The sequence below is a fragment of the Orcinus orca genome, chromosome 5 (genome assembly GCF_937001465.1).
Source record: "Orcinus orca chromosome 5, mOrcOrc1.1, whole genome shotgun sequence".
Lineage (NCBI taxonomy): Eukaryota > Metazoa > Chordata > Mammalia > Artiodactyla > Delphinidae > Orcinus > Orcinus orca.
Genome location: NC_064563.1, coordinates 94,398,447 through 94,420,769, shown reverse-complemented (window position 1 = coordinate 94,420,769; position 22,323 = coordinate 94,398,447). Strand labels below are relative to the sequence as shown.

At 40.7% G+C, this 22,323-nt stretch overlaps 1 protein-coding gene across 5 annotated transcripts in view; it reads right to left on the bottom strand.

Annotated features, from left to right (window-relative positions):
* CD47 (CD47 molecule) overlaps positions 1-19,612 on the bottom strand; it is a 55,126-nt gene extending 35,514 nt beyond the window's left edge. The window contains exons 1-2 of one of the 5 annotated variants that reach the window (XM_033432220.2): positions 19,442-19,612; positions 5,859-6,206 (exon numbers count right to left, since the gene is read on the bottom strand). In XM_033432220.2, coding sequence (XP_033288111.2) covers positions 5,859-6,117 — 259 coding nt within the window. In that variant the 5' untranslated portion in view covers positions 6,118-6,206; positions 19,442-19,612. Of the gene's footprint in view, positions 1-5,858; positions 6,207-7,127; positions 7,150-18,827; positions 19,124-19,441 lie in introns of those variants that run through there. The other 4 variants (XM_033432216.2, XM_033432218.2, XM_004272081.4 and 1 more) reach the window with 4 other exon arrangements.
* Between the last annotated feature and the right edge of the window lie 2,711 nt (positions 19,613-22,323).

The following is a 22,323-nucleotide window of genomic DNA, read 5'->3' as shown; positions in this document are numbered from 1 at the left end:
AATTAAAAGGAAAGCATGATTTTTACCTGAAAGAAAAATTTTTTTGAATGACCGACTACCTGGGGTGTGATAGAAGTAATTCAGGAATTACATGGGCAGATAGACTAGATGACTAATAGCTGACTCTATACCTCTATGCAGAAATAATAATAAGAGCTATTTCAAAGACAGAGGGTGGGATTATAGAACAAAAAATATTATTGTCTAAGTGATTCTTAACTGGAGCTTATCAGAATTACCTGGAGTTTATCCAAATGCCACATACTCTCCCCTTTCAGCTTCTACCCCAATAACTGTGTGTGTGTGTGGGGGGGGGCAGGCATGGGGTGACCCACGAGTCTCTCAATTTAAAATCACTGCTGCATCTCCCTGCTGTAATTTGTCTTCTCTCACTGACATGAACATGTTACCTCTCTCTAATTTGTTACGGTGGGAAAAGTTTGAGGATCACTGAATTGGATCTTTGAGTAGCAAATGAGATGCTAGGGAAAAACCCAATGTTTTATATAAAACTATGTATATGCCCATTAAGCTACTGATTTGTTAGAGTAATTAGTACTGTCAGACGACTAACTCTTTGCCTCCCGAGGGGAGAGGGAGACAAGATACTTCTCTAAGGTCCCTTTCAGTTCTGAGTTTCTATGGCACTAAGAAAATAAATTAAGCTTAAAATGGACTAAGAACAATATTAGATATTTTTCCAGTCCAGGATTAAGAAAGACGATCCAAAGTCAGCCAAACTCTTACTCCACCCAAGCTATGACTGACAACTATGCCCATTATTCTCCAATTCCTGGTCAGGTAGAGTGGCTCGCAGGAAAATAAACTTACTAGTGGAAAGGCAACGAAATGATACTAAGAGGATGTGGTCTGTGGATAAGTACTTACATTTTGCTTCCAAGTTTAAACATTATAAAAACCTAGGACCTCATTTCTCTTATCATTGTATACAAAATGGAATGACCTGAAAGAGCCAAGGAATCACTCTCATCCATTAAGCGTGCCTCTCCTTCAAATATATACAAGCTATACCTCCGTGCACAGAGAACACGTTTCCACAGAGAATGATCACGATAAAATTTCTGACACTAAAATTCAAGCCAAATTTTTACTTGATGCTTCAGGACTGTGATGGGGTTTTTTTTTTTTTTTTTTTTTTTTTTTGATGTATTGACTTGGCGAGGGTATAGTCCCCAGTTATTTAATCAAAGCCAGAATTCTAAGGTAGCCCCCAAACACCCTGCCCCCTGAAAGCAGCCTTTTTAAATTCCCTCCCCTGGAGGGAGGGATGGGACTGTGAATATGATGGATTTCATTCCCGTGATTATATTGTTTCATATGGCAAAGAGATTTTGCTAAATGTAATTAAGGCCCCCAATCAGTTGACTTTGAAAGAGTGATTATTCTTGAGGGAGAGGGGGCAGACCAAATAAGAACTTAAAAGGGTTTGGGATTGTTCTGGCAAAAGAAATTCAACATGTTCGAGAGGGATTCAACAAGAGGAGGATTCTCCTTAGCTGGCTTTAAATATGGAAGAGGCTGTGTGGCAAGGAATGGGAGCAACCTCTAGGAGCTAAGAGAAGCCCCCATCAGACATCCAGCAGAGAAACAGGGACCTCAGTCCTACAATCACATGGAATTGAATTCTGCCAAAACCATGTGTGCTTGGAACAAGACCCAGAGCTCCTGATGAGAACACAGCCTGCTAATATCTTGATTTTAGCCTCGTAAGATTGGAGAACCCAGTCATACCATGACCAGAATTGTGATCTACAAAGTGGTGAGCTAATAAATGGGTGCTGTTTAAAGCTGCTACATTTGTGGTTGTTTGTACATGCACTTGAAAACTAACACGAGGATCTCAAAATGCCTTCATGTCAACATTATGAACATAACGTATCTCATGATGATGGTAATGGAAATGGCAACTTTGCTAAACTTGAACAGACCTTTTAAAACAAAACCCTAATAGCTTACTCAGAAAAAAGTAAAATTTTAAGCCTCCAAGTTTTTGTATCATTAATACTATAAGTATAAATATTAATAACACATTTTATAACTATTATTATTTACATTTAGTAATCTTGTTGTTTACAAGGTGTTTCCACAGAAACTATATACAGGGGTGGTAAACATACTGGTTTTAAAGACAGACAGATCTAGGTTAAAATCCTGGCTATGACTCTGGTCTTGAACAACTACCCTAAATCTCTCATGCTTCCTCATCTGTTAAATGGTAAGACCTATACCTACCTCCTAGAGTTCTTGAGTTCAGGACACAATATACATAAACTGTCTGGCACATATACATAAACTATCTGTACCCTAATAAATGTAAGATTATTTTACTGTTCTTTTGTACTATCACTTCCTTGAAAGTAGGGATTATGTCTTCATCATCAATGAATCCATAGTGCCTAACATAGCACCTGACACATAGTAGGTGCTCAATAAATCTTTGTTAAGTAAGCAAGATATTTTGAACAAACCTGTGATGGAAATGGTATTCCCATCTTACAGATAAAAAACAGAGGACCAGACAGGTTGAGTTTTTTTATCCAAATTTTCTTAAACTAGAAAATGGTAATGTATTGAAAAAGCTTTCTAAATTCAAGTCCTGTGCTCTGTCCATGGTACTATACTATATGTAGGCACCAGAGGTATATAAAATCTCATAGAGAGGTATACTTATCTCATAGGTAGTATTTCTAAAATACTGTGCTCCAAAAAAAGGGCACAAAGAATGGCCACTCTTAATTCACATTCTACTAAGTGGAATTCTCTATTACACAATTTCTATTCCTCACTTATGCCTATATTTGTGAAAAAGTACCACATTGTAAAAATGGTTTCTATTGCCTAAATCCCCAAAGTCCCCATGATGGGTAAGTCTCATTATCATAATACATTTGTATTCCACTACAAGAGCCCTGCTCCAATTAACTTTTTGTGCAGAGAGAAGGTTTTTTTTTTTTTTCCCCAGTAAAAAATGGGTACAAAATAATGACATGACAACAGGAGATGCTGGCAAGGATGTGAAGAAACTAGATCACTCATATGTTGCTGATGGGAATGTAAAATGGTACAACCACTCTGCAAAACAGTTTGGCAGTTTCCTTCACTTTGTTATACAGCAGACACTAACACACCATTGTAAAGCAATTATACTCCAATGGAGATGTTAAAACAAACAAACAAACAACTAAGCATACACTTGCATACAGCTGAGTAATTGTACTTCTGGGCATTTGTTCAGCGGAATGAAGATTATGTGCACCTAAAAACCACTATATGGTAGTTCACAGCAACTCCATTTGTAACAGCCAAAAACTGGAAACACCCAAAATGTCCTATGATAGGTGAACAGTTAAACAAGCTGTGATATACCCATACCATGGGATACTACTCAGCCAAAAAAGAGAGAGAAAGAGAACAAACTATTGATACAGGCACAACTTGGATAGATCTCAAGGGTACTGTGCTGAGTGTAAAAAGCCAATCTCAAAAGATTACATACTATATGATTCCATTTACATTACACTGTTGAAATGACCAAAGTATAGACATGGAGAACAAATTAGTGCTTGTCAAGTTAGCATGAGGGAGAGCTTTGTGCAAATGAAATAGCTTTATATGATTATGGTGGTAGTTACATAAATATACATATCATAAAATGACAAAGAATATACGTACATTGTACCATTGTCAACTTCCAAGTTTTGATTTTTTTTTTTTTTTTTTTTGTGCAATACGCGGGCCTCTCACTGTTGTGGCCTCTCCCGTTGCGGAGCACAGGCTCTGGACGCACAGGCTCAGCAGCCATGGCTCATGGGCCTAGCCACTCCGCGGTATGTGGAATCTTCCCGGACCAGGGCACGAACCCGTGTCCCCTCCATCGGCAGGCGGACTCTTAACCACTGTGCCACCAGGGAAGCCCCAGGTTTTGATATTTTAGTATCATTATATAAGAGGTAACCAACCACTGGGGTAACTGAGTGAAGAGTACCCAGCACCCCTAAGCACCGCTCTGTTCTATCTTTGCAACTTCCTGTGAATCTATAAGTATTTCAAAAAATAAAAATGAATGCAAAGCCAAATGTCTGAGACCTCTGGTAGAATTTTCTACGTTCTCTACAGTGAAACAGTACTTCCTCATTTGAATGGTCCCAGAGTAAACACAGTTCATATTTTTATAGGGTACTTTGAAAACAAAGAAAGATGAAACAATCACACACAAAATTATAAACTTTCTCTTCATCTCAGATGTTGGCATTACTTTCTCATCCATCTTCATTCCATCTTCTGGCCTTTCAAGTCTCATATCTTGAGTTTACCGCTCAGTGACCTACACTACACTAAAAAATTACTGGTCCCTATGCCTTGTTTTTTCATTCCAATGAAGCTGTACATTCCTTCAGAAATTTCAACTAGATATTCGGTTATCCAACTCCAGATTAGACTCCTGATGAAAGGTATACTCTAAAATAAAGAAAAAAAGCTCTTCAGCCCAAATTAATATCAAATTAATAAAAGTTACAGTGTAAGAGAGATTTCTGAGCAGAAAAGCTTTCCAGATTCTGCTAGCCTACTCTAAGCCATCTCCTGCCCTCCCTCTCACAACACCCCAGGCCAGCTTCAGCAACCTGATACCTTCCTTCATAAAACAAACACCCCCAAAACACAATTTACATCTGCAAAGCACTTTGGTTCACAAAGCACTTGTACACAAGGGATCTCATCTGGTGCTCATTAGACTGTAGAATACATAAAAGCAAGTATCTATTTTCATTCCCATTTTAGAGATGAGGTAACTTGACTTGGCAAAGTAACTTCTCCATACCATAAAGGTGAACAGTTAAGTTGCAGAATAGGGGATATAACTCAGATCTGTTGATTCCTAATCCTAAGCAATGTCAAAATATTCTATCAACCTAAGCACCCCATTCCCAATGTGGTAACAGATATTTAGTAACAGTAAATGCGAGAAGAACAGAGGCAAACAGCAGATCCAATTGAACTGATCTGATCCCATTGAAAGCAGAGGTTCTTAAAGTATGATCTAATCCTGAGATCAGTAATATGTCTAGTGATTCTAAATACAGCTTTCAAAATAGGAGGTTGAAATGTACTTCTATGTGGTTGAAGAACTCAGCTGGCACAGCAAAGAATAGAAACAAAGGAGACTTTAAATTTACTCCAGGTAACTACTGCTTTATGCAACTCACCAACTCAAGTTTGTGAAGAAAGGGCAGAATAACGGTGCTATAATTTAAATAATTATAAATAAATAAATTAAATTGGATCCCTAGCTCTCCCACATCTTGGCCAAGGGAAAAAATAACAAAGCAAGGCTAAGCACAGGAAACCTCAAGGAATCATCTATGATAACCTGATTTTTAATATTCTGATTCTCCTCCTAATCTGTTCTTTCCAGAGGAAGCATGGCTGGGACTTGTCAACCATTGATCAAAGTGTAAGGTTAAAAAAAAGGCAAAATAATTGGAAAAAGCCTTGAAAATTAATCACATGAAAGAAAGTACTTTTGATGGCAGCAAACAGAAATGCAGAGGAGATGACCCCCCGGACTGCTCACCGCAATATAACAGTCCTCAGACAAAAAGTTTGAGAACCACACAATGTACAAATTAACCAACAACAAAGGAGATTTACTGTGAAAAGCAGAAGAGCATATAAGATAAAACTCGTGATCTTAAAGCTGCTAAACATTCCATCAACATTTATTATTAATAGTCTGCTTTTTGATTCAAACGAGTTGGTGGCCCCATGTTACCCCCCCCTTTCTAACAGGATCATGTTGCTTCAGGAGAAATAAAAGGGAAACTTTATAGAAGTCTTACCAACACGATATTTTAGTTCTACGATGGTTTCGCCTTCTCTGCTTAATTCTGTTACTTCACAAGTGTAGTTTCCTAAGACGGCTTCACGTTTATCCATCGTCAAAGAGGCAATGCCATTTAGTAATTCTGATGGTGAGATTTTTGCACTAGTAAAGATATCGCTGGAATTGGACCTTTGCTGAAGTCCATCAAAGATGAAAATCTCTTTTCCTTTAAATTTCCACCTGACATACAATTCAGCGATGCTCTTCGCCTCCATGTTATTAACAAAACATGGGATGACAACAGTTTGATTGCAAACGGTGTATTCTACAGATTTGGTTGTATTGAATATTAGCTGAGCTGAACCTGGAAAAGAGAAATAAAATGGTTTCATTTCATTACAGAATTCTATACTATGAGATTTTACGTATGTTACAAATCCTTAAGAGAAATACTTCTATTGTTCACTTAAGCAAGCAAGCAGCTATAGAGAAGAGAAGATGGGCAAGGTTAAAAAAAGAAACAAATTATTTTAATATTAACATGCACAGCTGATAGACAATACTGTACACTTCTTGCTTATTCATTCCCAGTAAAACAAAATATACATTCTCACACATCTTGGGAATAAATTCAGCAACTGTGTTAGAACATGCAGGTGTAGTATCTGGCTTTGGAAGCTTTGAAGTAATCATTACTGTCTTCTGATATATGTAGAAAAATACTATCCTTACTATGAGAAAATTTTAAACAGAAAATAAAACCAAATATTATATTCAGTCTTAACTTCTATACACTCCTCCAAATAGAACTTGCTAAACTGATATGAAGTTTATCTCTATCCCTATGTTGCATTTCCGAAAATGGTGTCAGGCTCTACTGTACTTAAATATAAAAAGTAAATCACATGAGTCACATCACATCTTTCCACTAGGATGGAAAGTCTTAGAATGCTAAGGAGAAAAAAAACATTCTCTATGGTTATTTTCCCTTTGCAAAATACAGACAGCAAGAGACATTTTGTATGCAAGTATTATAAAAGATTATACACAATTGAATGGTATTTTCCCACTCCCACATTTCATTGAAACTAAGGAACAACTTCCAAATGTATATTACAGGTATCCCTTCCTTCTAGAAACCAAAAACCACCCAAAATAAAGCTAAGATGCAAGTTGAAACCAAGAGCAGATACTGCTAATAAGTAGCATATATTCCATCAACTCTTTTCAATAGGATAAACTACTGGTTGTTGCCTTATAAAAGAGGGATTGAGAAATGCATCACCTTTCATCTAGAATGTGTAAAAATGTGGAGAAATTGTAGTTGTCTTCCATATTCTTCAGCCATTTATCAACTCTTTCATCTAAGTAGTTCCTTGGTGTTTCTCTCAAAAAAAGCACTAACAAATATAAATAAAACCTCAAGTTTAATCATTCATCTTTAAGATTTTTTCCTTCATCGGGGCATAGGATGGTATTACTCTAGGAACATAATTACTATTCAATAAATGCCCACTGAATTGAATGCTAGGATGCAGAGTGGAATATGAACTGAACAATGTTCAAGAAGCCTGAGAACAAATCCCATCTCTGTCAATTTTCAGTATGCGACCTTAAGCAATTCACTTAACTTCTCTATGCCTTGGTTTACTCTCTGTAAGTAAGATGATCAAAAAGGGCTTCCCTGGTGGCGCAGTGGTTGAGAGTCCGCCTGCCGATGCAGGGGACGCGGGTTCGTGCCCTGGTCCGGGAGGATCCCACATGCTGCGGAGCGGAGCGGCTGGGCCCGTGGGCCATGGCCGCTGAGCCTGCGCGTCCGGAGCCTGTGCTCCACAACAGTAAGAGGCCCGCGTACCGCAAAAACAAACAAACAAACAAACAAAAACGAACACTGGGCTGCTTCACAGAATTGTGGTCAGCAACACAGGAGAAAATATATTGGCAAGTGCTCTCTAAACAATACTGTGCTATAAATATGTAGGATGATACTATAAAAACTAAGCACTATACAGCATTTTAATGTAATGTTCCAGACCTTCTCTGACTGGCAGGTCTAAATTGTTACATTTCTGGGAATCTGCAGTCTGAATCAATCCCGTGGGCCTCCATAGCTCACCTCTCCCTAGTTCTTTATATTTCTAGCCACCCAAATATCAGGAAGCCCCAGGCAAAACCTGGACTTCCAACTGCATTCTTCAAAACCTTGGAGTTGTAAATTATTTCCCCTGAGAAATAAGCATTAGTGGGAGACTACAGTGTACAAGGAGAGAAGAAAAGTGGCTATGATGTTGGAATTAGAAAGGAAAGAAAGTGTCAGAAAATATGGTCAACGATTTTGAAATGGACAAAAAGATTACCGGGAGTCCTTTCAGCGGAGTGCTGGGCACTGTCTGAGAGACGCGAGTGCTGGGCACTGTCTGAGAGATGCTTTTGGAATATCTGATTCTATAGGGGCCTGTGCATTTTGCTAAGACTGGGCTGCTTTTACAACTTTGTAAGTTGTAGAAAACTGATGGTAATGCGAATGATTCAGATCCATAGAGATACAAATAAACTTTGTTCTGCCATTGATTTCCACCTGGTGGAAGAGAGGAATTTAAACAATTACATTTTAGGGGCTTCCCTGGAGGTCTAGTGCTTAAGACTCAGTGCTTCCACTTCAGGGGGCACGGGTTTGATCCCTGGTTGGAGAACTAAGATCCTGCATGCCTTGCAGCGTGGCCAAAAATTAAAAAAAAAATTTTTTTTTAAATTACATTTTACTGTGCTGAGGACACTGACCAATTTTGCATTTGCTCACAAATTCATTTCACCATTCCTGATTTCCCATATGTACATGTGTCTATTCTTCGAATTCTCTTTTAAAACCAAGATGGTTGTACCGTCTTGCTGGTTTGCTTATTAATGTGAAATAAAAACTTTGACACATGTTCATTTTATATTTGTTTGAGTCAAGATTTTACCTTCTAAAAATTATCCTTTAATTAAAGAGATACAAGTGAAGAGCTAAGTTATCCCAGCGATCTTTTTTAGAAGTGGTAAGACCGCTTCTAAGTAAGTAAGAAGCAGTCAGCAAGCACTCCACGATTTCATAACTTATGTTTAGAAAATGAATTTTTGAAAGAATACAGAAAGCACTGATTACACTGTTATTTGTTGTAATATTAATGCAAACATTTTTATAGCTGAAGTAATTTAAGTAGAATAAATGCTGTCAATAAACTTCAAAGTGAAATTGACCTGGATAAACTATAATTTGAATAATCCTTGCACTAATAATTAATAAATATAGTCCAAAAATGTTGCTCCATCAGCTGTTAACTACAACTTCATCCTCTATAAACATTTGTTAAAAAGCTATTAAGCAGTAAAATTATCTGATTTGGTTTTTCTCTATTTTGCCTACTGCCTTTTGATGAAACAGCAGAGTGAAGAAATGATCTAAAATAGAGCAAATAAAGGATCATATAGATAATTATCATGAATAAGTAAGTTCTGAATAATCAAGAAATGCCTACAGCAGTCTAAATCAGATAGAAACTGATAAGTATAACCATCAGCCATGCTAGAGTTACAGATAAATTAACAAATGAAATGAGAAAATTAACTTATATCAAATGCCAAAAATATTGGACCTTACAACCTCTGTGAATACAGACCACCAACTCAAACCATCTCATAACACAGTCCTCAAAACAGCTGCTATGCACTTTCAGAAAAGGCTTAATACATGATACTCACAGTACACAGGTCTAGGTCAGAAATGCTAACATGCAGCAAATGTTTATTGAGAATTACCTGATCTGAAACACTGTGACAGGATGTGGGGATACATTAATGGAAAAAAAATGTAGGAATTATCTTTAAGAAGCTTAGAATTCTCACCTGGGGGACTGATATATACTTTTTATAACCCAAGGTCATAAGGGCTGTCCTTCCTGTATGAAGTGCTATGGATGGGCAGGAAAGTAATCAGTCTTACGGATTTCAAGGAAAATATTTGTTGGGTCTTCCCTGGTGGCACAGTGGTTAACAATCTGCCTGCCAATGCAGGGGACACGGGTTTGAGCCCTGGTCGGGGAGGATCCCACATGCCGTGGAGCAACTAAGCCCATGCGCCACAACTACAGAGCCTGTGCTCTAGGGCCCTTGAGCCACAACTACTGAGCCCGTGTGCCACAGCTTCTGAAGCCCATGTGCCTAGAGCCTGCGCTCTGCAACAAGAGAAGCCACCACAATGAGAAGCCCACTCATTGCAACAAAAAGTAGCCCCCGCTCACCACAACTAGAGAAAGCCCACACACAGCAGCGAAGACCCAACGCAGCCAAAAATAAAATAAAATAAATAAATTTATTAAAAAAAAAAAAAGAAAATGTTTGCTGCTACTAAGGGAACAACAGAAGATTGCCATAGACCCTGACCATTTAGGCCTTCAATCTTTTATCGTTTCACATGTTCCACATAAAAGTTCTCTCCTTTGTAACAACTCTGAAATCACTCTCCTTTTGGAAGAGGTTATCTTATACTCTCTGAAGGAGCCCTCTTTTCCTATTTCAAGTTGAGTCCTCCAGATAAGAAACCAGAAGCTTCCAATACTTCCACCTATAAATTTTCCTGCTACCCCAACTATCCACACCTCTCTTCCCCTCACTTCCTCCTCTTCAGTAATGAACCCTGTCACCTGAGAGCTAGTTTACATTTCTGCCCCACGCTCATCAATCTCCTCGAGAACTTTCCCTCGTTGACTATCATCCTCCGACATCCCTCAAGTTCATTTACAGTACGTTTAAAAAAACTTTTGTAAATGCTTGAATATTAGCCAACTGAAAAAAAAAATCCCTTGTACTTGTCTCTGTTTCCTAGCATCCTAGAAAGATAATCTACATGCATTTCTTCACCTCTTACTCACTTCTTAAATCTCTGCCACCTGGCCTCCACCCTGGCCTTTTTCACTACAACAGCTCTTGCCAAAGTCACCAATCATCCCCTGTGAAAACGGAATGCACATGGTTCACTCTCTATCTTGACTTCTCTATAGTTCTTGAGCCAGTGGGCAGCTCCTTTCTTGCTCTTGTCTCTTGGCTTCTCCGTCTCTGGATTTCCTCCTAGAGCCTTCACCACCAAAATGTTGCAGCATTTTTTCTTTATTGAAATCTATTCCTTAACTCACAATAAATATTAGGTTCCTAAGGACTTCCTGTCCAACGCTGCCCCCCACCCCTCCCCGCCCCAGTATTCTCCCTCACTCCAGGTTTTAACTACCGACTCATTTTATTTAACTAGGCCTCACCTTTCTCCTTAACTGTAGACCTTGGAAAGCCAACTGGCTGCTATGTGTTTTCACTTGGATGCACTACAGTTACTTCAGAGTCAACATGTCCAAAAACTATTTACCCTCTGCCTACCTTCATTCCAAATCCTCACTTCCCTAAAGTATTTTCTATTATCTACCAGTCAACCAGACCTGGACCTATGAATCACGCTGGATTCTGGCTTCTCCTTAGCCATGGAGAGTTCTTGTTGGGCTCAGCCTATTTAACAGTTCCTAAATCCAATGTCTGTTGTATGAATTAATTAGACATTCATCATTTCTGCCTTGAACTATTGCCATACCCTCCTAACTAGCTCCCTGCCTTCAGCCTCAATGTTTCCCCATCCCAGCCATGTATTTTCCACAGTTCCCGAAATAACTGTTCCAAATGCAAATATACACTCTTTTGCCTAATATACTTTAACAGCACCCGCCGCCCCCCGACTTTCAGGCTAAATTCTAAGGGTATTAGCATGGAATACAAACTAGGTCCTTCAAGATCCTGTCCAGCTCCACTTCCTGTACTCCCTCATTTCCGAACTAAGCTCCAATCATAATGACCTTGCAATTCCATGGATATGCAAATGCACTCTCTTCTCCATGCCTTTCCCCCCACACACAAGCTGTTCCCCAGCCTAAGGAGGCCTGTACCTTTCACTGGGTGTTCAGGTAAGAGCACAAACTTTGGAGTCAGACCTTGGATGGTGACTTAGCACTTTCTAAGTGTATAACCTTAGGCAAGTTACTTAATTTCTGTATCTCAGTTTCCTCATCTATAAAACGTGAATATTGATAGTGTACACCTCATAGAGATTTTGTTAAGATTTAATCAGATAAAGAACATGGAGTTCTCATTTCAGTGCCTTTCACGTACACAGCAAATGTTCAATAAATGGCAGCTACAGTTCACTAACTTTGGCTCTTCCTGAAAGCACGGTTGAGATGTTCAATCCTGTCCCCTTCGTTGCTACTACTCAACTGTATTCATCCCTTCTTATTGCTCCCACTGCCCCCTCTTCAAGTGCTGTCACTGCATTTACTATCAAATCTTGTAACTACTGTTTTATTTTACTGATCCCTCCTTTAGGATCAAAAGATAGTAATGCAAGAACCATGTCTTCATTTGGTATCCTATGGATCTAACCCAGGGTCCAGCAAGTAGGACTTAATACATTTCTTCTGAACGTAAAAATTTAAAGTATGAATCCCAAGAAAGGAAAATCTAAACATCATATCAGGGAAGATTCACTTTTGTTCCATATTTCAGAAGAATCCTCCACTGTTTCTTACTTCTATAGACCTGATTACAGTATCGTGAAGCTACATATTTTAATGAAAACTCTAAATCAAGTCAGTTGCAGATTGGATGGAACAGTTCCTTTAAAATTACTTGTAGTGTCTAAGAATGCTCTTCCTACCAGGTGGTGTTTAAACTGGGTCTGGAAGGAGAAGTAGGAATGTTATAGAAAAGTAAGAGCTTTCTAGGCAGAGTACACAATGAGTACAGAGGAATGAAGAAAGAGAATAACCGCAGGCTGGTGATTATTCAGGTGAGCTCTAGGAAAGGGGGCTGGAAAAGATGGTTAGGAAGTATTGTAAAGGCTTCCTTGAATGTCATGCTGAGGAGTGTGGAGTTGAAAACACAAGCAGTAGCAAACCACTCAGACTTATTTACATTAAAAAAAAATAATACAGCAGTATGAAGGGTGAATTGCGGCAGGAAAGGAGATGGGAAAGAAGATACATTAAGAGATCACTGCAGGAATCCAGGCAAATGACAACTGAAAAGAAGGCAAAAAATTACAGTAAAAAAACAAAAAAGGAAAATCGACATAAGTCAGATGTGGGAGGTAAAGGAGAAGAAGAAAGAAGAATTGTAAAGTTGTTAACTAAAAAACAAACAACCCAATACAAAAATGGGCAGAAGACCTAAATAGACATTTCTCCAAAGAAGATATACAGACTGCCAACAAACACATGAAAGGATGCTCAACATCACTAATCATTACAGAAATGCAAACCAATACTACAACGAGGTATCACCTCACACCAGTCAGAATGGCCATCATCAAAAAATCTACAAACAATAAATGCTGGAGAGGATGTGGAGAAAAGGGAACCCTCTTGCACTGTTGGTGGGAACGTAAATTGATACAGCCACTATGGAGAACTGTATGGAGGTTCCTTAAAAAACTAAAAAAAATAACATATGACCCAGCAATCCCACTATTGGGCATATATCCTGAGAAAACCATAATTCAAAAAGAGTCATGTACCACAATGTTCATTGCAGCTGTATTTACAATAGCCAGGACATGGAAGCAACCTAAGTGTCCACTGACAGATGAATGGATACAGAAGATGTGGCACATATATACAATGGAATATTACTCAGCCATAAAAAGAAACGAAACTGAGTTATTTGTAGTGAGATGGATGGACCTACAGTCTGTCATACAGAGTGAAGTAAGTCAGAGAGGAAAAAACAAATACTGTATGCTAACACATATATATGGAATCTAAAAAAAAAAAAATGGTTCTGAAGAACCTAGGGGCAGGACAGGAATAAAGACGCAGACGTAGAGAATGGACTTGAGGATATGGGGAGCGGGAAGAGTAGGCTGTGACAAAGTGAGAGAGTGGCATGCACATATATACACTACCAAACGTAAAATAGATAGTGGGTGGGAAGCAGCCACATAGCACAGGGAGATCAGCTCCGTGCTTTGTGACCACCTAGAGGGGTGTGATAGGGAGGGTGGGAGGGAGACACAAGAGGGAGGGGATATGGGGATTATGTATATGTACAGCTGATTCACTTTGTTATACAGCAGAAATTAACACACCATTGTAAAGCAATTATACTCCAATATAGTTGTTAAAAAAATTAAAAAGTAAAATAAAATAAAAATAAAGTTGCTAGCTAAAATATCAATAGTATGCATAACTAGTTAGATTGTGGATTAACTATAGAGAAAAGAGATTTAGGGGTGAATGTTCTTTCAATATTTAATAGGCTGAGTATTAAAGGTACCTGTGGTGCAATGAAATGGAGATGTCCAGTAGATCCCAGGATATATCAATTTGGATTTAAGAAGAAAAGTCTGAGCTACAAAGACTTGGGAAATACCAAGAATATAGGTGGTAATTGAAACTGTGAGCATAAACAGGATCACCCAGAGAGTCCTTGCAAAGCAAACAGAGCAGGTACCAGAGAATAAAGTGTGGGCGAATACCAATATTTATGGAGCAAATAGTTAAAGAGGAGCAAACCAACGATGTGGGAAAAAGAAGTGATAGAAGTAGGTGAGGCAGCAAAGAATGCCACTGCAGACACCAAGGGTCTTAATATGGACAAAACAGATGTCAAGCAGGATGAGTAAAAACAGCCTCTAGAGATTTAAAAATTCACCATTAACTTCTTTACCTGCAGCAATGTCAGCAGACTAGGGACTCGGCAGTATAAGAAAGCAGAGAAAGAAGGCAATAATGGAAAGAGCGTGGAGCCTGGGACAAGGCCAAGGTTTTTTTGGTTGTTCTTCTTGTTTGTTTTTAATATGGGCTGAAACTTGAGCATGTCTGCTAGCTAAGACGAAGGAATCAATGAAGAAGGAAAGATCTAAGGTTCAAAGCTTAAGGATTAAGGTGATTAGGCAGGTCTCCGAGATGGTGGAAGTGAAAGAGCTGTAGACAGGGGATCCTTTCCTTGGAAAGTGAATAGGAACACTTCTGACACTGGGTGAAGGAGGAGAATGAGATGAACGTTGCCTAAGATATTATGGACAAGTTTAGTAATGGTGGGCGGGAAGTTGAGAGCGTCCACACCACACATCACTATTTTTTGCAGTAGAGTAGGAAGTTAATTATTTGCTTGGAATGGATGTTCAGGATTGGGGTAAGAAGCCCCAGCAGTCACTAAGGTGAATGAAGCAAAGCTTGTTGAGTAAAGACGCCTGCAAGAAATGAATCCTACTAATATTTGCCATCAGGATTGGTCTCTGGTAGGAAGAACTGGAGTCTCAAACTGAACTGGGTTAGAATTAGGGTCAAAAGGAGGATTTAGTCAGATCTCTCCTCAACAGAAACTAAATAAAGTCTGGGGTAAAATGGAGGTGTCCACACCTGTTTAGTTCTAACTCAAACTAATCTCCCACTCGATTTCAAAGTGGCCTCATAGGAACAGAAATGGTCAACCTAGAATTATAAGGCCCGGGACAGTTTAAAGTCAGTGACATCCAGAATTACAGCCTTATCAAGCACTTAAAATATATTAAGTATTACTGCGGTATAAAAACAAAAAATCCCTTCTCTTCATAAAATACACTTTAAGTTATTAAGAGGCATACAGTCCGAAATTTGTCTGTATGTCCAAGAGGGCCTTGCAAAATGCTTAGAGCATAACGTGGGCTCATACTTGCTTGAAACAGGAAAAGCAATTTTGATAGACCCTGCACTTGCCAAATCCCTTGCCTTGCTTTTTAACCTGTAAGTGTGACATGTATTCAGATATGCACTTATTCTCCTAATCTAAATCTTAAACCCTGGGATTGACCAGATTCTGAGTCTTATACAACTGCTCCATGGAGATGGAATAAAATATTCAGAGCAGGGTGTAACTTCTAATTCCTGTTGCAACTCCATGTAACCACAAAGAGGGAAAATTCAGGTTCTACTGTCTTAGTCTAGGTATATCAGAATCAAATTTCCTGGGTGCTCTATATTTTTTTTACTTTATTACTACAATGAGTTTAGCAAAATTGATCGTACACTATCATTCTTGTTCTTTTATCATAGAAGAAATATCGGCACTAGTACACAAAGTGAAAGTTGCTTTATCACAACCCAAGAGTGCATTATATTAGGCTGAGGCACAAGATATAAAAATATAGAAATTTTTCTCTTGTATAAAAAGAGAAAAAAATTTTCTCTTGTATAAAAAGGTATGACAGCAAAAACCTAAAAGACGGGTAAAATGGTTATAAGAAAATTACATCACGAAAAGAACATAAATGTATAGTAGCTAGAGTTGAATTAACATCAAGGAATGCAAACTTAGTTTTAATAATGCATTTTGGATTTAGAATGTTTATCAGTTTTGGGAAAACCACCTATTTTTCCTCTTTAGAACCTGGCCTTTCAAATCTCCATTAACAATTCAGTGGCAAAGATAAAACATCTGCCAAAATACAGATGACAGCATGAGCAAATGTCCTAATGGTAGGCATTTAGTGTAATGCTTTAGCATACTGCCTCTAGACTGCTGGGCGGCCCCAGAAATAAGTACTTTAAAATAGGCATTTACTTCCTCAAAATGGCAAATTGTGGTTAAAAGTAATATATGCTTGAGGAGAGAAGAAAACATTTTTGTTTAAGCAAGCCAAATGACTACTAGACTTACGCAATAAAAATGTTTTTTTAATCATGTGTATCTTTGATTTTAAAAACTCACTTTGAACAAAGAAAAATCATTCAACCACTGATAAGACAGTTCACATCACTGTCCTTATGTGAGTAGCGTTTTATTTACCAGTTAGTGAATACCACTGAAACTGCTGATGTGCTTTTAAACAATGTATAATTGGACATATGGGGGAGGGGGGAGGAAAGGAGAATAGTAACTCATTCTACATCTTGTAAACCAATAAAGGAGGTTGTATTTTTCCTGTAATTAGAAGGAATGGGCATTTTAGACAATTTCCTTTACTACAAAGATCAATGGAAACTGTAGTGGTTACCAGGAAGTAGCATTTGATTAACAATCATTTATAAATGAAAATGAAAGCAAATCAAACCTGAGTACAAATAAACATACAAATCCATGACTTCCTTACTCATTTTAGAATCTAATTTCAGTCTCCCAAATACTTTGGTTTATAACTACTTGTGTTCTGAGACTGTTAACATCTCTTCATACATGTTCTTTTAAAACTACATATTAAACACACATGCATAAAAATCCATTGTATCCTATGACAAACACTATCCCTTCCTGTTTTATATTCATCAAATGCATAATGCCTCTGTTTTGTTTTTTTTTTCAGGTTATTATTAACTAAGTACAATGAAATACCATAAATTCTGAATTCTAAGACTCTGTAGGGACTTGAGCACACTACTATTGTATGTAAATGAGTGCTAATTATATGTGATCATACCTATTACTAAAAGAGGCCTAACCATTTCTATCCCCAAAAGTACCAATCTAGCGCTTCTTTCTAATCTACTTGAAAATAGGACCCCGTTTTTAAAACAGTACATGATTTACACTTTTTACGCTTCAAACTAGCTTTGAGACCAACGGTCTGAATTAGTAATATTTTATTACAAATTCATAATCGGGTTCAATATAAGGCTTTCTGATCACACAACAGGTTTCTGATAGCAGTATTATTTGAGCTATAATAATAGTAATGGGCAGTAAGCCGTTAAGAATGATAACAGAAAACACTACCTTACCTAATATCAACCCTTCAGGTAACAGAGATTGATTATTAGCAGCTCCAACATTCCAGGCGGCTTCAGAGTGAGGAAAGAGAGCTAAGCCGGGACTTAAGGGCATTTTGGAAATAGCTTGAAGTCACAAGCCTTTATGAATGGCACAGTGAGGCGAATAACCCGTTTAAAATGTAATTAACTTAGCATTCTAGAATAAAATGTAACAACTGCTCGTTACTGTTACTCCAACTCAATTCTGAATTTTACAAAAAGTTCACAAGAGGCTCTATAGATGTGAAGTGTGACAGGCACTGTACAGCCACGAAAATTCCCATTCCTTCCTCAGTTGTTATAGACGAAGCACACGTTTTAAAAAAGAGAAATGGATTCCAAAAGCTTGGGGGGCCAAAACGCCTTTGGCGTCGAAAGACACTAAATCTCACTCTGCCGCAAATATGCTTTGACTAGAGGTTACTGTCTTCATACTTCAAGCGAAATCTGGATTACTTTTAAAATGGTTCCCCTAAAAAAAGTAGGAAAACTTGAACGTGCAATTCGGACTGTATTAAAGTGGTTGATGGGGCGTGGGAGTAGCGAGAAAGAGTTTCCATCCAGGAAGCTTATATCTAGGGTATTAAAAAAAAAAAAAAGGCAGCCAGAAGAATCTTCTGATTAAACGCTGGGCTGGAAATGAAACTTAACTGTGTCCTTTACGTCCCCTTAACTCCTATGTTCAGGTGGGAGGGCAAACAGGAGAAATCCCTTCTTTCAGACTTCGCCAAAATGCGCACTTGCATCGCATGAGGCTCGGGCCCTCCCACTCTCCCTCCTTCAACCCCAAATGCGTTTAAAGCACTGAGGAGGGTGCGAAAGAGGGGGGACCCTAACAGCTGCCAACCCCTCTCCTCTGATCGTGCCCTTTCTCTCTACAGCTAATTTTTGCGCGAGGTGCACGGTTTGGAGTCTTCCTCAGTGTGTGCATCTGGAGGTGGAGAACAGGGGAAGATAAGCCCCGCTCTCACCCAGGGGAAGAGGAAGAGGAGGCAAAGGAAGCAAAGAAGGGGGAGCAGATTACCCGCGGGGCCCTCCCACGTCCGCACCCCGGGCGTGCAGGGCCCGCGTGCCCCGCGCCCTGGCCACCCTCTCCAGGGAGCCGCCGGGCCAGAGGAGGCGCAGCCCACACACCCGCGGGGGCGGCGAGACACTAGCCGCAGAGCCAAGAGCGAGTGACCACTCACCGCAGCGCGCCGAGCCCAGCAGCAGCAACACCACCAGGGGCCACATCTCCGCCCCCGCCGCGGGGTCGCCGCCGCCGCAGGTGTCTGGAGCAGGCGCCGCCGCCGTTACAGAGAGGACCAACCGCCGCCTCCCGTCACAGTCAGGACCGGGCGCCCAGGCGGCTTGGCCGCGCGCAGGCGCGCTCCCGCCGCCCCACACCCGCTCCCCCTCCCGCGCGGGCCGCGCACGCGCGCTCGGCCTCGCCCCCGCCCCGCCGCGACTGCTGTTAACGCGTCGCCCTCACGACTCGCGGCCTCGAGTTTCCACTCCCGCCAGCTCCCCAGCGGTGGCGCGCGGCGGGCTTCCCGGTCACGCCCTGCCGCCCCAGTCCCCCGCCCTCCTGTCAGTGTCCCCGAGACTGAGCGCGTATTCCCACGGTCACCGGGGCCTCATTACCCCTGTCCCTGTCTGCTGTTCCCTTTTTGCCTCCCGCTCCGCCGTGGGCCCCACTGTCCTCCCTCCACTCGTCCTCTCCTGCTTTCACTCCCATCCTCACGCTTCAGGAACTACCGCCCCAGGCGCTGCTCAGCCGGACCGCGGAGTCCCGGCCCCTCTCGAGCCCAGGATCACTCGCCTCTCCCGGGGTCCGACGTTCTCCTGCGCGCTTGGACCTTGACGCCTCCACGCCTTTCACTTCTGCCCGTTTCCCCCGAAGCTCCGCCGCCTGCCGCAGGAGCTCACACCGCGTGGGGGCGTCCCTACGCTTCCCCCAGCGGGCAGCGAGCCGGGGGGCACCGCTCCGAGGGCAGACAGGTGGCGGGCGCCTGTCTGCAGGGAACTTCCCCTCGCCCGTCGTGGGCGCTCCTCGGTTCACCTGACCCCAACTGCTTTTGTTTTCCTAGCGGCTCTCGGGTTCTCAGCTCTTTTTCTCGCCTTGTTCTATAGTGTTTTCAACCTTTGAACGGGATTACTCAAACAAGTTCCGCTCGCGGAGGTAAACACTTTGAGATGTGGTTAATTCTGGAACCCTAGGGGCGATCAGGCATGGTCACAAACGTTAGCAGAAGTATCCAAGATGTCCCTTCCTGCACAGTCACTGGGCCTGGTTAGTGATCTCGCCCTGTGCACTCCTCTGCTCAGTTTGGGTTTAGCTTGCTTGAAAAATGGGTTCAAAGTGTGGCTCCAAGCCACAATATGGACAAGCCCTTTGAATAGCTCACCGAATCACACAGGCCACATCATTCATGCTAAAGCAAAAGCCCTTTTAGAACTACCTTTAACATTTACCCTAAACGATGAAACCTCTTGTCAAAAAGTCATGCTCTGGTGACTACTCTGATGGCGTGCATATCCTGTCCGCTCCCTTGGTTGTTTTTCTCTTACGCCGTGCAAAGCAAAGCAATTTCCCACCGCAATATTCCACTCCTCCAAATCCTCTACCCATGGCACTTCCTCCATTGCATCCCCATGGTAATAACATCCAGGAAATAAAATTACCACTCTGACCCTCTGTAGCAGTGTACTGTATAATATACTGTGTAACTCTTCCCTATGATTATTTTTTGTGTAGACCTTTTCCCCGCAGCGTTATCAATTCTTTAAAATCAGAGAGAGTATTTTAAGTATTCCCTTCTCCATGACTTTCTGTTGAACTGGGAAGACAGAAGGGGTTTTAAACAACTTGTTGATGTGACTTGAGGCAAGTGTTGCTCCAGTGAAATTTGATAGTTTTTTAATGATTAAAGAAAAAAAAGGAAGAGAGAGAAAGAAAGAAAGAAAGAAAGAAAGAAAGAAAGAAAGAAAGAAAGAAAGAAAGAAAGAAAGAAAGAAAGAAAGAAAGAGAAAGAAAGAAAGAAAGAAAAAGAATTGCCTGGCAGATATCTTATTAAAACAATGGTTAATAGTTATGGTAGTAATGATTTAAATGGCAGCCTTGACACCCTGAGGCTACCAAAGAGACTGATGGATTCTCCTCCCATTGCTGCTTATGTGGATACAAAAGAATCATCCATCAGACTTCGAGCATTTGGGACATTGTGTATCACAGAGCAGCTGGTTGGCTAAATAAGGTTGTCTGCTGTCCCTGAGATCAACCAACCCCCCTAAAGCTGAAGAGTGACTGGGAAGGACTGTCCCCAGCTTTCAGAGGTACAGATCAGTGATTCTCTATTTTATCCTGGGAGCTGCTGAGGCTATGTGCTTAATGTAGCTTTGTGCAGAAAATGGAATAGGCTTAAGTCAGGTAAAGGAGAGGCCACCTGGGTGACCACCTCTGCTCTTAGGAATCTAGCTGGGATAGGTTTTTTTTTTGTTGTTTTTTTTTTTTTTTTTTTTTTTTTTGCGTTACGCGGGCCTCTCACTCTTGTGGCCTCTCCTGTTGCAGAGCACAGGCTCCGGACGCGCAGGCTCAGCGGCCATGGCTCACGGGCCCAGCCGCTCCGCGGCATGTGGGATCCTCGCGGACTGGGGCACGAACCCGTGTCCCCTGCATCAGCAGGCGGACTCTCAACCACTGCGCCACTAGGGAAGCCCTGGGATAGGTTTTGATGGTGGGGCAGGAGGAGGCCTGTTCCAGGAGAGACAATCCAAAGCAACCTACGTGGGTTTGATGATCTTCTCTCTGGGATAACCTTGGGCTCCTTTCTCTAGTATCTAACCACCTCACATTTGTGTTTCCCTTGTAACATTTGCAAGCATTTTTATTTGGATTTTGATCTCATCTTATCTTTATGTGACAGGTTTTCTTGGATGGAAGACAAGGGAGTAGTGCTTAGAATGTTTGGAACAGAGGTAATACACATTAGGTATATTACCTAAATTAATCTTCATACCAGCCTTAGAATGGGTATTATGATCTTCACTTTAGTGATGACAAAGGGAAAGAGGGACGATGAGCACATTGCCTATTCTGTGTGATACTTATCTCTCATTTGCATCTAACTCCCTTGCCCTCTTCTTCCTACATTTTCTTTTCACTCTGTAATGTCAAAGATGTTATAGTTTCCCCTTTGTAGATGAATAAACTTACAACCCCCAAATAATTGCTACCCTTTACCATTATCAAAACCCTTATAGGTGAGGAAAGTGAAGCTTGCTCACAAGCTCAGGGAGGGGATGGTGGTTGGTCTGACTCCAAGGCCAATGAAAATGTTCACAAGCTTCCCTTCTGAATTCATGGTCAACTTCCATTTCTTTCACCTTCTATCTTAACAGTACATCTACTTTTATCTTCCTCCCCAAACCTACATGCTACCACATAGCTCATATTGATATGATATCGTCTAAAAATTTATATTGATACAGTTGTATCCTTACTGTAATTTTTCATTCAACTAGACCTTTTTTTTGGCCCCATGTTGGAGTGCCATGCAGCGCCATGCATTGTCCCCGATACTCCTGAGAGCTAGCTCAGGACTGTACCTGCCTAGCTGTGCAAGGCCTGTGCCTTGTGCAGAGCCAGATGAACCTTTCTACATAAGTGGCCCCATGTCAAAGGATCCCACAGTAGACCAAAGC